Raw genomic sequence first — 17,524 nt, forward strand, 5'->3', positions numbered from 1 at the left:
AAGCACCAGAGGCAGGCCACGACTGTTGTTGTCGTATGTGGCGTGTCTAGCGGTGAGACCCGGCTCGGAAGAAGTGATCGTGGGAAGGGTCCGGCCCATCCGGACCAGTCGGTGAAGGTGATATGCCCTAGAGGCAATCATAGAGGATGATTGTATCATATGTCTATGTTCATGTACTACCGAATAATGTGTTATTTCAAGAATGATTATCATTTACATTGATTGGCAAGTATGTGACTTGTTCATGAAACTCTTTGTTTATATCATGATGTTATTTTTAGTCGATCCCTGGTTGCATATCATTGTGATGATACATAAAATCAGCACATGTATTAATTGATGATCACGTTTCATGGATCATAGGTATAGATATACCAGGTCAATAATATGGACATTTATGTTAGAGAATATGATGTTGGATAGACCTACCTTGAGATACTACTGGGATTGTTATTTATGATGTGCCATCAATTGTTATCTCAAATAGTGTACCCACGCTCGAGGACGTCTCTCTCCTGATGGGCCTGCCTTGCACATGTGTAGCTGTTGGGGCTAGGGATGTGGGCGTGGGCTGTCATGATGAGATGCTGGCCCGCTTCTCCGTTGTTGAATGGAGGGACGGCGTAGCCCTGTTCAAGCCTTTTTCAGTGACCAAGAATCACAGCCTGACAAACACCTTTCTAGTTCAGTTTGTTATACGTATGTCTTGTACTGTATTCTCATCTCCTTTACATTACTAACGGATGAAGATATTGGTACTTGTTTCTTTTTTACAAGCAGACAACATCCACCCACAGGCTGGCGATGAGAACATCTCCCACCACCTGGAGGCGTATCTCCTGAGGTTGTTCAGGTGGGTCATGTTCAACGAGACCCACGGAAACACAATCTCGAGGAGCATGACCCCCTACACTAGAGAGATTGTGGACGCCGACCTGGGGGATTTCCTACAGTATAGCTGGGCATCAGTTGTGATGGCTGCGATGTACCATGGTCTATGCGACAGCTGCACGAAGACCGACATCAATGCGATCCTCACTGGGTGTTCCCTGCTGCTTCAGATGTGGTCGTATGAGCGCATCACCATCGGTAGACCCGTAGTCGACCATACCGTGTACTAGTTTGCTATGGACAGCGTCGGCGGCCCGACTATGGGGTCCTTATGGTGTAAACGTAGGGTAAGTGCCATGCTACCTATGTATATATGTTCATTACTTCCTTTTTGTTTCTCTAACATAGTTTGATTGCGCAACAAAGTTGGTCTAGCGTGCAAACATACCACAGGTACCTAGACTTTGTTCACCAGTTCGATGAGTTGATGGCGGACTGTGTCCGCTAGAGGCCGTACACAGAGGTCGATGTACATTGACGCGCTCCACTAGGACTTTCGGTGCTCTGCTTACATGATCGTGAGTATTGGCTCATGACTTGCTCCCTCATCTTCGACATCTACATCAAGGAGCACTCACCGCATCATGTGATGCGGTAGTTTAGGAAGTTCCAGGCGTTCCCACTACATGTGACTAGGTTGGTGCCTATCAACATACACAGATGTGTAACGTTGTAATTCCATTTTCGTACAACCCACTTCTACACATGTTTTCACGTATATATGTTTTTGCATGTTGACGCAGAGGGGGGCTCATTCCACGAGCGCGTTTGCGTCGCATGTGCAGCGGTGGGTTGACGAATGGGACCAAGCTGTTGAGCATGTCGTGGACGAGGATCGGCCACACTCTGAGGAGGCATACACAGAGTACCTCTCGTGGTACATGCCTCAAACGTGGATCCAGGTCATGTACACACTGGTCGAGCTTCCACGACACATGACAAATATGCGCGACACGTACTCGACACACATGGACCTGATGCGTTCTCTTGAGGTACGAATAACACTACGCGAGTCCTCATTTAATACAGCAGATTGTAAAGAAATTATGTAATTAAATGAAGCTTTCTTTTGTAGAGGGACATAATGCACCAGATTGAGGTCGAGGCACGTGCGTCGAAGCTGCAGCTCAATAGTAGCGGCGAGGTCCCTAGGGCCGAGATGAGCCCGGCGTTTGGTTGGATTATCCGGAATGTGGCCAGGGTCTTCCGATCGATGAGTTGCAGTTCGTCCTCGAATGTTACGATGGGACCACAAGCGTCGACTCATATCTCGGCACACCCATCTACAACCTTAACCGAGCCACCGCACCCACCGGAATGACCGGCCTTCATTGCCAAACCCGTCGAGGACGTCTTCGACCCTGACTTCCTCTTCGACCCCTACTACGACGAGATAGTCCTTCAGCGGGGTTGGTCACCCCCAGTACAGTGGCATGTTGCCTCAGCTTTCATTCTCCAGCGCTAGTGACCCCCGCTATGGCGTCACAACGTCTAGGCCACTCTTCACCAGTGGTGGTGACCGCTTCTACACCACAAGCGGGGCGACATACCCTTCCTCCGCGGACCCAGACATTTCGAGTTCTCGCGTCCCTAGCTCAGGTACAACACTCGCTTCATGCAAAACAAATTGTTACGTATGTCACTGCTTATCGATGCTAACTTGTTTTCTTCATTGTTCCATGTGCAGAGATCGACGATCTCCGAGATGTAGAGGCGTAAGATAGCTACATGGAGCTGCTTAGCAGGAACGTTACTCAAGTCCCTGGGTATGACTTCATCTTCGGACAGAGCGACGAGCTCGGTGTGTCGCAGCTACCTGTTGTGCCACTCCTAGGGACACAACCCTCTCAGCGCGAATATGTCACTCCATCACTCGCTGGACGGCCTGAGCGGTTGATTGTTCCACTAGACCACCAGACATACTTAGCTAACAAGGTGAGAGCGAGGAGGCGCAAGGTCCCTAGGACGGATGCGGCCAAGGGCCTCATCACTAGGAGGGGACATAACCTGTAGGAAGCTATATCATTGTTAGTTTCATGGTGTTATGTTATTATCTTTCTTCGTACTACTATGTTATTATTACTGTCATAATAGCTTTCATGTACCATGCTTTTGTTTTGTGATTCTATTCGGACCATTGACTCGTACAATGACCATTCCATAACAATCATAATAAACATATCGATCGAATGAACGATGGCATATACGATGCCCCTAGTGGTGTATCGGTGCTTCACCTAACATGCCTAGTGAATGAAAAAGAGTACAAGTCAAATACGAAATCAAATCATTTGCCGACAGCTAGAACACATCGATATTACTCCCAGTTGTTCCTCCAATCCGCCATGCGAGGAGGGATATAACATCTTATGACGTTTCTGGCTCTCTCTTGGTGCAATTGTTCATGTAGTCCCTCGATGACAACATGAAGATGATGAATGTATTCTTGAATGTGTGGTTCTATCCATGGGTCAATCCGGTACTGGAACCCACAATCATCTGTCTAGAAAAAGTGATAGATGCGATAAGTAATGGTGTTAAGATAATAGGAAAGAAAGTGAGTATTATTTGTTCATACTCTGAAATGTGGACAACGGAAGAATCGACGATCTGCATCACCGAAATACTCATAAACTTAGACTACAACGTCATCTCCATGCCGACATGGCGGCCAAAAAGAGCAAGGAAGAGCATTGTGATTTCCATAGTAATCTCTACCATAGACGTCTAAATGGGGGTGTGGAGGCGGTGGATCGATGGGACCATCGGGAGGATGAGGATAAGCCATTGTCTCGATTCAATTCAAGGTCAGGAGATGTGTGAATAGAGAATCGATTGGGTTTTGTTTATATACAAGAAGTCCCGGCGGTAGTGGATAGATGTGGCAGTACTGAAAATCATATTGCCTAGACTGCATCGGCTATTAGGGATAGCACTGAAAAGTCTATTCGCTAGACTATATCGGCCTATTAGGGGTACCACTGACAACAGTATAGTTTCTGAAGCCTACACTACATTAAGATAAAAACTAGCGTCAGCACGTAGGCGAAAGCGTGCCAAAGGTAGGGGCCAGGGTAGGGTGCCATCTTGTTAGGCAATTAATCATTGCCTTGCAACTTTCCACATCAAAATCATTCGCATTATGAACCCTACCACTACTACATTCAGGATACATTACTTCTAGTCATACTGAATTGACAACACCCTCATAAATTGCAACAACGATAGTACGATACACGTAGCATACGACACATTAATGCCTTACGTGGAATACATTGGCGGTAACAAACTCAATGGTCTGCACTAGTTGAACCACCATTCCCTTGAGAGGCAACAATAACTCATTCCTGAACTTTTGCAGAATGAAATGACCACATAAAGCAACAACTTTCATAGCGAATCTCTGCCAAACGTCAATGCCACAACTTTTTCATCTTTCACAGGTGTAGTGAACATGCCCTTAGGGAGATTGTAGCGGAACATCTTAGAGCATATATGTGATTTTGGTGATTAATGACAACATAGTCAATGAGATTAACATGTTTGTCAAGTATATGCTTTAATAGGTCTTATGGATGCAATACATGAAGAAATCACCACAGTCGGAACAAAGTTTGATTGAATTAGAGAAGTCCTAGAGAATTTGTTCTCACTAGATGGTCCGACGCAGTGGAATTGTACACACCATAGTATTTTGTCCATAGACCATTAGCCTCACCAGATGGTCCGGTAATCAGCACTGAGTAACACCATAACTTTTCTTTGGGACACGTGTCCAAGAAAAGATTAAGTGTAACACCGAATGGTACGGTGCTCTGCGTGTTGAACTTGCCGGAGTGTTTCTAACAAAGGGGGAGAAGGCTGAAGGACTCACCGGATAGTCTGGTGATCGAAGTGTAGACGTCGGATTATTACACTGGAGCATTTCTTTCAAAGAAGGTTGCATCCAATGAATATTGAAGTTTAACTCACCGGATGGTCCGGTGCATGGATTGTAAACACCAGATTATTGTACTGGAGCATTTTGCACAGAAAAGCTGAGACAAAGAGAGGAATGAATTGGACTTATTCCATGAATTTTTCTGTGATCAAATGGGATGATTTTCTATACAATCATGTAGAGCTCTTCGCAAGCTTTCTATAGAGCCGAAGATCATCAAAATCGGAGTTCGGAGCGAAACGTTATGTCCAAAATATATATTATTGTTCTGCTGAAATTTGCCTCACCGGATAGTCCAGTGCTCACAACAAAAATAGTCCGGTGCTAACATTGGATAGTCCAGTGCTCACAAAGAAAAATAGTCCGGTATTCACAGAAAATTTGGAGCAGAGTCTAATGCACACCAGATTTTTTGGTGGTCACAAAATGATCATACCGGACTATTTTTTCTAGATGGCTCCAAAATGAACATATGCACTTAGGATGATCAGGTGTATGTGTCCGGTGTTCAGTGAGTCATCACCGGATTATCTGGTGTTCACAAATGAGTTTGAGTGGGTTTCAACGGCTAATTTCTACTGTTGTACACACCGGATGGTCCGGTGCTTGTGTTACTGTTATCACCAGATCATTCGGTGTTCATAGTTTTTTTGAGCCGTTGGAGCAATGGCTAATTGGTGGGTTTTAGGCTATAAATACTCATCCACTCGGCCATTTGAAGGGGTGACAGTCTAGAGAAACCCATATATACTTGAGAAGACATCCAAGCTATCAAAGTGCTTAAAATGATCATCCAAGATAATTAAGTATAAGATTAGAGAATGTTTAGTACTTATAGGCCTAGAGTGAGTTGTAGCTAGGTGTTGCAGCTTGAAGAAGGGATCAAGGAGTGATCCTAGCTTGTACCAAGTGGGTCGACATGAGCATACGGTGGAGGAGGTAAGCTTACGAATACTGGGAGTACGAGCAACAGCAGGAGAAACTACGGCTCAAACGTCAGGAGAAGGAGCGCATGAGGAAGGCAGCGAAGGAGCGTGCCGCGGTTGAGGCACGCGAAGCAGAGAGGAAAAGGAAGTAAGAGAGGGCCCGTCACGCTAAGGCGTAGGGCCCTGATGCCCTGTGAAAGGGTAAATATCCTAGATGCACTCAGTAGAAAGCATATATTGTAACCCGATCTATTTTCATTCTCTAAGACATTTTAGGTTTAGCAGCGACATACTATTAGGTTAGTCTTTACGTGTACCATACATGCAAACGTTTGTTGTCGCCATCTTTTTATGATTAGGATCCATTTGCGCAGCGACGATAAACTCATATCCCATGTAATATTTATCAGTATATGTAACCCCCGTGTCAGATTATATGATAATTGTGCTTTACAACTACTATTGCTCAACAAATTATATTTTATTCGATGTTACTTCACCGAAAAAATTAACTCACACCCTCTTACATCAACTAAATAAAATTAACTCACACCCTTTTACATCAACTAAATAAAGAAATATCGACAGAATGACATCGAACTAAAATTAAGGATAGAATGAATCACTCCATGGTGCCATTTGGACAATTATTTACATAACTAGTATTTTTTGCCGAATGAATGTGTAATATTTTTCAAATTGTCATATACAAAAGTTATATTAGAAAAACAATTATATATATATATATATGTCTATTCTGCTATATATTAATAAAGATGTCGCTCATTGACTGGACGAGACGAACGTCTCGCCCGTTCAGCGGGCAAGACCAAGTTTTTGCACACTGAACATATGAGATGTTCCTCTCTCCGGTTATTAAATGCACTGAGTGCCGGGATCTTGTTCCCTCCGTTGAATTGACGATGATAGCCTACACATGTAATTTTTTCAAACAGACATGTATTCTTCAATATATATATATTCCTTGAGATTTGCCGGCTCTGTCATCCAACGCAAGAGGCGCAGTGGGATCCGGCAACCTCAACTAAAATCGACGAGTGTCCAGCTGAGACCGATGCAGGATGTGGCCGCATCGAGTCATCGATCATCCATAATCCATATACACGTATGTAGTGACTTGAAACAGGCCTCTTTTTCACCCAACATGGGATAGAGCGTCTACCAGCTGAGTCATGCACGTGAGCTCATGTTCGGACTTCAGATGCATCTTTTTGTTCTACGAGAATACTTCAGATGCATCTTATTTTGCTGGGAGTAGGTTGGCGATGTACCTCAAGAGAAATCAGCAGAAAAATCATGTTTGGAATTCAGATGCAGTTTGTTTCGCTGGTAGTAAGTTGGCGATCTCGGATCACTGGGCTTGGGTTTATTCTGTCGAAACTGAAACGTTGTGAACAAACAACACCTCAGATTTCACCCCTTATATTCCTGTTTGCCGAGTTTCTTTCATCAAACTACTCACCCATAACGCTAACTATTAACACTGGCAACATTCCAGGGCACCTCACTGAAGCCACGTCTGGAGGCAACTTAAAGAAATTCGGAAAAAGTGATCGATAAAGTTTTGAGGAAGGCAAACAATTTATGCGATTTCACAGCCGTTTCATCAAACTAGGGCAACTTCCAAGCTGGCGATGGTGAAGGCAAACCATAGGCTTGACCTGAGGTGAGGAAAAACAGCCACTAGACTTTCCAGAAGTAGATCAACTTCAGAGGCTAACCCTACAATCATGCTACAACCCATCGACAAGTGAATCAGGAAAGAACTGCCCAATGACACTCGGTTGCGTTAGAATGAACAGATGTACTGTCATATTAAATATTATTCAGCAGACAACTAGCAGGTGCCTTTTAAAAAATTGCAAACATGATCCAGCAAATCTCTGAGAAAATCTAGGCTTGCATCGGCATACGAAATGTAATGAATGGTCTGACATTGAATTCAACTATTTTGCAACTGACTCTGCATATAGGTCTGCATGCATTGAATCACAAAGTCAAAACTCAGTGCCATGATTATTCTGACCTGAATGAGATTTCAAAGCTGAGATTTTACTCCTCCCAATTGTGCCGTGGTAACATCGTTGCCAGGATTCGGGGTGGCTGAACTGATCCAAAGAGAGTGAATCTTACAGGCAACTAGTTATATCAATAAGATGGCCAACATTATCATTCATTTTTTATTGAAGTAAAACAGAATAAACAAATAGGGATCATGCTTTGCTCATAGGTCAACCATGTTGACGAGTTTTGAAGGATACCACATAAGCTATCTTAGCTAAATCACAAGGAATAGTGGCATGTATTTGGACATGATTCTACATACGCCTCATAACAAAGCAAGGTTTCCTTCCCATTCAAACATCATCATGTTTTGAAATCTGGAAAAGGATATTCCCAACATTCCTATCTAGGCCACAATAAATACCTAGCCTGCTGTAGTTGTAACGTACCAACTTGAGCAAGTAACACATTTGGTTAGACTGCTATACTCCAGTGTTTCAAGGAATGGAAATTCCAGTGATAAAAATGGATGAGCTGTATGGCGAGAAGAGATCAGAGACACTGTCGCTTCTCCACGATGCCTGTGTGCAATGGGGCTTCTTTTGGGTAAGTAACAAAATATAAGATCATTATCTTGATGAAGAGAATTACATTCTATTTTCTAACATCTTGCATGATAAACTGTATGGCAGCTTGAGAACCACGGGGTCAATGAGGACCTCATGCACAAAATGAAGGAACTGGTGAACAAACATTATGAGCAAAAGATGGCGAAGAACTTCTACAATTCAGAGATGTCAAAAACCCTAGGTTATGAGAAAGTTGTAACAAATGTTGATTGGGAATGCAGTTTGATGTATCATCATCAGCCAAAATCAAACAGTCATGATATTCCTGAGCTGCTTCGGTGAGTTTGCAAATTAAATAGCAGTAAAACCTAGTGGTCATGTGCAGTAAATTTATAAATCTGATGTTTGCAAGGCAAACTAACATGATGCAATGAACTGTGCAGTACAACAGTTTTCGACTATGCTGAAGAAGTAGTCAAATTGGCAGAACAGCTAGCAGAAGTTATGAGCGAAAATCTTGGGCTGGACAAGGATGCCTTGACGAAGGCATTTTCTAAACCTTCCGTAGGCATAAAGGTGGCAAAGTACCCCAGGTGCAGTCATCCAGAGCTTGTGATGGGCCTCAGGGAACACAGTGATGCTGGGGGGATAATACTTCTATTTCAAGATGACTTGGTCCCAGGTTTGGAATTCATGAAAGATGGTAAGTGGGTCCCAATACCACCAACTGAAGGCAATAGAATTTTCGTAAACCTTGGAGATCAGATTGAAGTTATGAGCAATGGAATATATAAGAGCATTTGCCATCGGGTACTTCCCAATAAGAATGGGAGCCGCCTATCTGTTGCAGCATTCTACAACCCTGGTGCAGATGCGATAATCTGCCCAGCTCCAAAGCTTACATATCCTAGCCAATATCGTTTCCAAGACTACCTTAATTTCTATTCCACTACCAAGTTCACTGATAAGGTATCAAGGTTCCAAGCAACAAAGGCGATATTCAAGTGACTCAAATACAAAACCGTGGAGCAAAGAAGTCATATTGTGGTACAGGAACAATGCATCAGTGTGTAAACCTCTTTATATGTAGTTGAGTGCTCTTCATAAGAAATATGTACTACCATCAGTGTCAGTATTTACCAGTTGAGGAATAAACTGCTTGTTCTACATGTATCTAATGTAAGGTACTATAACATGTGAATTTCTTCTGCAACTCACATATAACATAACACAGCTGATGATGAACAATTGAAGGAGAACAAATTTAGTGGGAGCTTTTTTTAGACGGGATATTACTCGGCTTTTATTGAAAGCTAATAAGAAGTTTCGACAACGAAACGAAAACGAAACACGAAACAAAACAAAACCAAAAAACAAAGCTGGAAGGACCAGCTGACAGATAAGAGAGTACAGCACAACGCTTCAGAACATCTGGGTGATAACATTTTCACAGCAAAAGTTCACCCTCGAGATCGGACAACGCTTCAGAACATTTAGTGGGAGCTTGCTATGCTAATATGTTATTATTACAATCATACAACTTAAGTCATCCCAAAGCAGTAAAGCTATGCGAACACATTCTTGGAGGTCATGCTACTTATGATGTGCCATGTGCAATATGACTCAAAACAGTTAAATGTCAAATACAAGGATAATAGATCAAGTATTTAATTCTCTCATTCACTTCTCAAAAAACAATAGTATACGAGCATACCAATTTTATCATCTAACATTTAATGTCACACACTTGTGTTTGAAACGAAAAAAAAAGTCGACTCGGGGAGAGACGTCAACGTAGCATTAATATGTATGATTGAAAAGCAAGATGCTTGGATGGAAATGGATTAAACACACAAGTTTCAGTTTACATATAATTAATATGTTCTTTTTTCACTTCATACTCCAATATTTCATGTCAATATTATCAAGTCAGATATATATATATTATGAATGTAGTGCATTAAGATTTTCACAATAATCAGAAAACTAGCTTTTCTATGCGCTATATATTTTTAGAAGTTGGATATTAAAGCAGTGACTATGAGTAGGAGTACTTCTACCAAATCAAACAATCCTTTAAGAAAATACAAATTTCAGCTGACCTGACCAGAAATGTAGTCTCACAAGCAGCATTTCAACTTGCAGGTCGCAGTTTTGCCAATATAGCTTTAGTCAGGAACGTGGTGGTTCTCTCCGCAGCACTCTCAAGCAAAACCCTCTGAATCTTACATTCATGCCAACACTTGGACACAAAGCACAGAAAAAAGTTTCCAAATTTTAGCGACCTTGAGAACTCCGATGCCCTCTCATCAATCACAGAAACTAGCTCCTCGATGGTGCTTGGTGTCAAGCAAATATCCTGATTGAGAATGCTGTAAAATAGTGTGAAGAGAGATTCCGTCCAGAACAAATGACTATCAATCTTCTCATGATGCTGAGCCATACAAATTGGTCTCCGCTCTCGCTCCTCCCCTGAAAGAAGCCTATGGCAGAAGGCAGTAACATGCAGTGGATGCATGCAATCCTTGACAATCCGTGTGAGCACATATACACTGGGGAACATTAAGCCCTCCCTTTCTAAGAACCAGTGGAAAGAGGACAGCCTCCAGTGCTGAAGCTGGGTGGCGTTTGCAGAGATCCAACGCTGCGGAAAGAAGATCCGAAGAAGCTGATCTTTGAAGCCCGAGTAACTTTGTTAGGAAAACAGAACACATCACAAGTGCGCTGGCCCTTTTCCGTGCACTCCATCTTCCTCAAGCACTAGATTGGAAAGCAGAACCCTCAGAGTGTCATCATCAGCTTCCCACGGCAGCACAAAGCTAAGAGCCGCCTCGGTGTTCCCAGAATCGACACAAAAATCCTGCAAATCCTTGGCCACCCGCTGGGCCCCCAAGACCGACTCCACCGTCACAATCTCCTTTTGCAGAGCCAGCGCTTTCTGCACAACCGAATTATCAAGCGGAGGAGCCGGAGGAGGCAGAGGGCACCAAGCCTCCTGCATCTCAAAATCCTCGTCTTGCTCCAGCACCAACGTGTCCAACCCAAGCACGTCCAAACCATCCCCACCACCACCACGGGCCCCACTAGTCATTGCGCTCCAGCAGTCCACAGGGAGCCACGGAAGGACAGGACGCGCCCGCGCCGCCGCTTCCTTGAGCCACGGTGGCGGCTCCTGGAACCCATCAAGAAACTCCTCGGAGGCAACACCACTGATGCCTTCCTCCTCGAGCAATCCATCGAGCAGGTGGCGTGCGCCGCGGCGGGCCAAGAGGCCGTGCCGGCCGGACTGGGCGGAGAGGACGCGGGCGGCGAGGGAGCGGAGGAGGCGCGGGTCGAGGTGGCCGGCGGAGGAGAGGAAGGAGAGCTCCTGGGACTGGAGGAAGGGCGGGAGGGTCCGGAAGAGGATGGCGGCCGGGGGAGCGGAGGCGCCGGGGAGCGTGGGCGCCGGGGAGAGGAGGAGCGCGGTCTCCGGAGGATGCGAGCTTGGGCAGTAGCCGGAGAAGGCGGCGGGGGAGGCGAGGACTGTCACCAGCCTGTTTGAAGAGGGGGTTGGAATCTATATTGAGTTTCAAACTTCAAGTGAATTTTTCTCTTTCAATTTCGTTTGAACCATTGTGTTTTGGAATTAATGCAACAAAAAAAGATCCAATATGGACATATCTCTATATTTTTATTTTATTTTTTAAAATCAACATTTTGATTGTAATATTTCGATATTTTGAATGTAGATTTCAGCATTTTCACATAAAATGTTGAAATACTTATTTTTTCAAAATATTGAATTTGGTCTTTCAAAATGTTGAATACACAAAAACAAAAATGTAATGAATTAATCACAAGAATGAGAAGAAGAAAAAAAAAAAGAGAAGAAAACAAACATGGGTCGTTGCTTTCCCACGCTGTGGGCGGAGTGGCTTCTTCCTGCGTCCGTGCGTGGGCCGCTTCATGCACTTCATTAGTGGGTCGTAAGTTGGGCTTGCATGTATGTAAGAGGTTCTCGTTCCCGTATGCCATATCAGCATCGCTATTGCTGAATAGACCTATGCGTCATTACCGTCTCATGCGTCTAGAGGGAGAAGATAATTAAAAGTATCACAGAGAATTGCTCTGAAATACTCCCTCTATTTTTAAATAATTGATAATTTTGACTCAATACACATACCACGACATCATAGTTTGAATGCAAAATGATCAAAATGCCCCTCAATAATATCTCATGCAGACATAACGAGGTAAGGATGTGAGGAAGGTTCAGTAGGGGCATTTTGGGAAAGTATGAAAAAAATATGCATGGGGAAACATAAAGTGACAAGTATTTGCAAACAACTAAAATTGCAGAGTCCAGAGACTTCCCTTAAGTTAATCCAACCAAAATCAACGCTAGAACACTAAAAAAATAATTTTTAGGGATTGGTGGTAATCCATTTCTATAGATAATTTCTACAGTTGTAAAAGAGATCGCTTGTGAAAATTTATTATAGAGATGATTCACATAAGGAACCATTTTTGATAATAGGTTTTTATAGGCGATTTTTTAAGCGGACCGTCTCTGGTAATCAGTCTCCGAATTAACGTTTTTTTCGAAAAAATTGATTTTTTGGCTCGACTAGGCACCCTCACGGCCGTGCCATCGCAAGTCACAAGTCACGTAATTTTTCGCGTGAAATACGCGCACATGCGGTTCATGACACTTGAACCCGAAACATTTCAGCTCGCGCGACAGGTTCTTACCATACCACAACAAAAGTATTAGTGATACTAATAGCATATACAATATATTGTATCTCTTCTGTCTGAAACTTTAAATAATTTTTAAACATTTAAATAATCTCAAATAAAAAAGTTTTCAACTATAAATTTATAGATCTCGTCGAGTGCTACAATTTTAATATAAAGTGTGTCCTCATCCAACTTCGTATGAAAAAATTATGATTTTTTTAAAATAAACTGTCATCTATTACCAGAGGCATGTGAACCGCCTGTGTAAATCATCTCATTTTCAGAGTAGATTCATATAAAGAACCGTCTCTAGAAATAACCTTTTACATAAACAGTTCACATAAAAAACCACATGTAATAATCATTCTATTTTTAGAGGCAATTCACATCCGGAACTATATATGAAAATTATATTTTACACAAACAGTTCACATAAATAATTATCTATGATAATCATCATATTTTCAAAGATAATTGTTGTAAGTAATCGTCTATAAAAAATTATTTTCACATGTGACCTGAAAACCGTAGAACCTGCTCCAACAATTTATCATATAAATCGCATACGAAAAGACACCAAAATATCTCAAAAATAGTTTTTTATGGTCGAACTAGCAATCCCGACCTAACGAATCGGCATCGGCTCCCATGATTAAAAGCAAAGGCGCGTACGTGCGACAACAAAGAACTCAACGAATGACTTTCCTTTGTGTGTGCACCAACTACCAGATAACCAGAATTGTTGATGTAGACGGGCCATCGGCATCGCATTTCGCATGCGAGTGATGAGATGTCTCGTCGACCGACCGACCCTCCTAATTGTAAGGCCATGCAAATGCATACATGTTCATGCATACAAACTGAATACATAATGCACGCCGTTGCATGGTGGTTGGATGAAGACAGGAACTGGTCACCAACTCCCAATCTAGATCACACACACAACATGTTGGCTAATTGCAGCCTTTCCTGAATTCTGATAGGACCAGTCCGGACTCTCTTTTACAACAAGAGCTGATATATCAGTGACACTAGATTGAGCGAGCACGAGCTGAGCAGTTGCCAGTGGTTATTCTCTTTGCTCTTGATTTCCTTAACCGTTGTTCAGCTCATCCTCGTTTGCTCCTTGTTTGCTTTTTAACTATAATTCTTCTGAACATCTCCGGTTTGAAATTTTGAAACTGGGACCAATTTCGTCGAAAAGAAGTTGTAAATTGGCCGTTTTGAGTTCAGGGACTGTACTTTTATAGAGTAATCCAAAATCTACGAGCACTACCAGAATGTGGGATCAGGGCAGTACCTACGGATCTTTGGTCCAAACTCCAGTGAGCTGTATGACTGTATGAGCCCAAGAGGATATTTAGTACTGCAGAGTGCAGATGGTCCATGACCAGGTGAATTGAGTTGAGTGGTCCGCTGGTTCTTCACTCTTTTTCTGTTCGTGGATCAAACTCTCTTTCGTCTTCTGTAGATATTTGTGAAGCTAATTTCTAGCACAAAGAGGATGCTCCTGAGGAAAAACCCTGCAAAATATCATGGCTGAATTTTCTCTGACTTAAGTTAGACCAGTACTCCTAAGGCCCTGTTTGTTTCAGCTTCGAATTCTGACTTTCAGCTTTTATAATCCGAAGCTGAAATAAACAGGTAACTTTTGGTTATAGCTTTTTAAAATCTGCTGGTTGGATTGTGAGAATCTGAGAAGCTGGTTTTCCTCAGCTTTTGATAGATTGTGAAAGTCCATTTTACTAAACTGTCCATTAAATTTTTTTAGAATCTACAGTCTAAAAGCTTTTCACAATCCAGCTTTTCACAATCCAGCTTTTATAAGCTGCTTTTCAGAATCTCTAGCTAAAACAAACAGACCCTAAATGACTTAGCAACAGCTTTTGGCAACATGTTTTTCTACATATAGCACAACCATAAAGCTTAACTCTTTCGTTATTTTGTATCAACATTTTTTGGTTTCGAAATCTCATCATGTGCTTTTTGAAAGAAAAAAAAAATCATCATATGCATAATTCGAAGGGGAGAAAGAAACATCCAGAAAAAAAGGGAGTAAGAAATATAGGGGGAAAGAATAATCATTTCCTCTTATACCAGTGTACCATAAAATAAACAACCCATTTACAACTCAATGCTGTAAATTTATCATAAGAATTATGAGTGGATCTTGAGATTCGTGCAGACCGCAGAGCAAAATCATGAACGGCTCAGAATAAATAATACGGCAGCGACTGTATACCGGCCGGCCGTACCGAAGCTGCAGTTCCTGCAAACCACGCCGACGGCCGCTCAAATATTTTTTTAATAATGGAAAAGAATTTCTAGCCTATGTATTATCTGGTGTATACAGCTTGATTTTTTATTACAAAACGTTGTAAACTTTAAACGTTCTGAATAGGATTAAAATATAGTTCTAGTTAAAAACTCCATAAAAACCAATCAACTACCAACAAATCTATTACTAAAGCGTCATTCATTCTTGACAAAAATATCCATTGTCACGATCTCCAAAATTTGGCACGCCTTGTAGATGACACCCCTGTTCTCCTACTTCTCCAACAGACTCCAGTGCCTTAGTCAGTATGTGCTCTGAAAAGTGTCTGCATAAAAGTTGTAATTGGTTTTTCTCAAACGTAATCTCATTACAACATAGCCAAATAGCCCAACATAAGGCTGCTATACCGATAAATATCTTATTCTTATTAATTTGCCCAACAGCTCTAACCAATTCATCCAGCATATGATTGATGTTTCTTGGTGTGTCAATCCCAAGGTTAATTTTAATAACACGCCAAATTAATTTAGCAAAATGACAACTAAAGAACAAGTGATGTATGTTTTCATTTTGATTACAAAAGCTACATTTAATATCCTCATTCCAGTGACATTTTGCTAAATTATCTTTAGTCAATATGACTCCTCGTCCTACATACCATATGAAAATCTTTATCTTCAAAGAAAGTCTTAATGCCCCAAAAAATTATTGGAGAAAAAAAATGTCTCTGTTTGCCATATGCCTACAACATTGACTAGATAGTAAAATATCCGTTTTTATCAAGGTTCCATCTAAAAGTATTTTTTTCCTCTGTCAATTGTATGTTAACTAGCTTGAGCTCTAAATTATGTCATGTTGTTAATCTGTCTCCAATAATTGGTCTGCGGAATAATATATTGAGCGGTATAGTAATCATCACCTCCGCCACTGTAGCATTTCTATGCCTCACAATACCAAAGAGTGACGGATGTTGTTTGCTAAGAGATGTATTACCTAGCCACCTATCTTCTCAAAATCTTATCTGTATGCCATCCTTTATATTGAATGTGACCCCTTTAAGAAATTCTTGTTTGATTTTCATTAGTCCATTCCAGAAATGTGAATCCCCACTGTGAGGGCTTTACCCAAGGTATTTGCTTTTGAGCAACTATTGCCATATTCCATCTTCTCTCAGAAGCTTAAATAGCTATTTACTAAGAAGGTATTTATTTTGGATTGAAAGGTCCAGAATTTCTAACCCTCCTTGATCTCTAGGTTGACATAAGATTTTCCACTTTGCAAGTATATATTTTCTTTTGTTACTATCGTATTGCCAAAAGAACTTGGATCGTAAATAATCTAGTTATTTTAGAATGCCTCATGGAATTTTAAGGAAAGATATTATGAACATTGACGGATTAGAGAGAACTGAATTAATCAATACTAATCGGCCTCCCGCTGATAAGTGTTTACCCTTCTAACTACTCAGTCGTTGCTCAAATCTTTCTCAACCTTTCTCCAATCACTACTACGAAGCTTTCGATGGTGCATGGGAATGACAAGATATCTGAAAGGATATGATCCAATATCACATCCAAATAGCTGTGTATACTGATCTTCCATCTCCATTTCTCTTCCATAATAAAATATTTCACTTTTGTGAAAGTTGATCTTAAGTTCAAATAGTTGTTCAAAAACACAGAACATAAGCTTCATATTGCGGCCTTGATCCAAGTTGTGTCCCATGAAGATGATGGTGTCATCCGCATATTGCAGGATTGACAACCCGTCATCCACCAAATGTGATACAATTCTTGAGATCTGTCCATCCTCTTTGGCTCTGTCTATCATAATTACCAACATATCTGTCACAATATTAAAGAGGATGGGAGAAAGAGGTCTCCTTGTCGTAAACCTTTGTGGGTTTGAAACTAAGGTCCAATGTCATCATTGATATTGATACCTACACTCTCGCCAGATACAAAATTTTAGATCCATTGGTACCACTTATCTGAAAATCCCTTCATTCTTAGAGTCTGTTGCAAAAATGGCCATTTGACTTATCATAGGCCTTCTCAAAGTTAATCTTCAATATTATTCCATTTAAATATTTCTTATGCAACTCATGGATGGTCTCGTGTAGGATTATAACTCCTTCCATAATATTTCGATTAGGTATGAATGTAGTCTGTGTTGG

At 41.6% G+C, this 17,524-nt stretch overlaps 1 protein-coding gene and 1 pseudogene across 1 annotated transcript; one reads left to right on the top strand and one right to left on the bottom strand.

The window, feature by feature from the left end:
- The first annotated feature begins 7,929 nt into the window (after positions 1-7,929).
- LOC133930347 (1-aminocyclopropane-1-carboxylate oxidase 1) lies at positions 7,930-9,359 on the top strand. Its single transcript, XM_062376986.1, has 3 exons — positions 7,930-8,388; positions 8,475-8,689; positions 8,795-9,359. Exons 1-3 carry the CDS (start codon positions 8,287-8,289, stop codon positions 9,357-9,359), a joined length of 882 nt encoding a protein of 293 aa, XP_062232970.1. The 5' UTR covers positions 7,930-8,286.
- Positions 7,936-12,307, bottom strand: LOC133930087 (uncharacterized; annotated as a pseudogene).
- Between the last annotated feature and the right edge of the window lie 5,217 nt (positions 12,308-17,524).

This window comes from Phragmites australis, chromosome 10 (genome assembly GCF_958298935.1).
Source record: "Phragmites australis chromosome 10, lpPhrAust1.1, whole genome shotgun sequence".
Lineage (NCBI taxonomy): Eukaryota > Viridiplantae > Streptophyta > Magnoliopsida > Poales > Poaceae > Phragmites > Phragmites australis.

Bases quoted from the DNA above. Each gene is read 5' to 3' on its own strand.
- LOC133930347 (XM_062376986.1), top strand. From the start codon at position 8,287: ATGGAAATTCCAGTGATAAAAATGGATGAGCTGTATGGCGAGAAGAGA. The intron at 8,389-8,474 runs GTAAGTAACAAA...ACTGTATGGCAG, and splicing joins TGCAATGGGGCTTCTTTTGG to CTTGAGAACCACGGGGTCAA. The intron at 8,690-8,794 runs GTGAGTTTGCAA...TGAACTGTGCAG, and splicing joins GATATTCCTGAGCTGCTTCG to TACAACAGTTTTCGACTATG.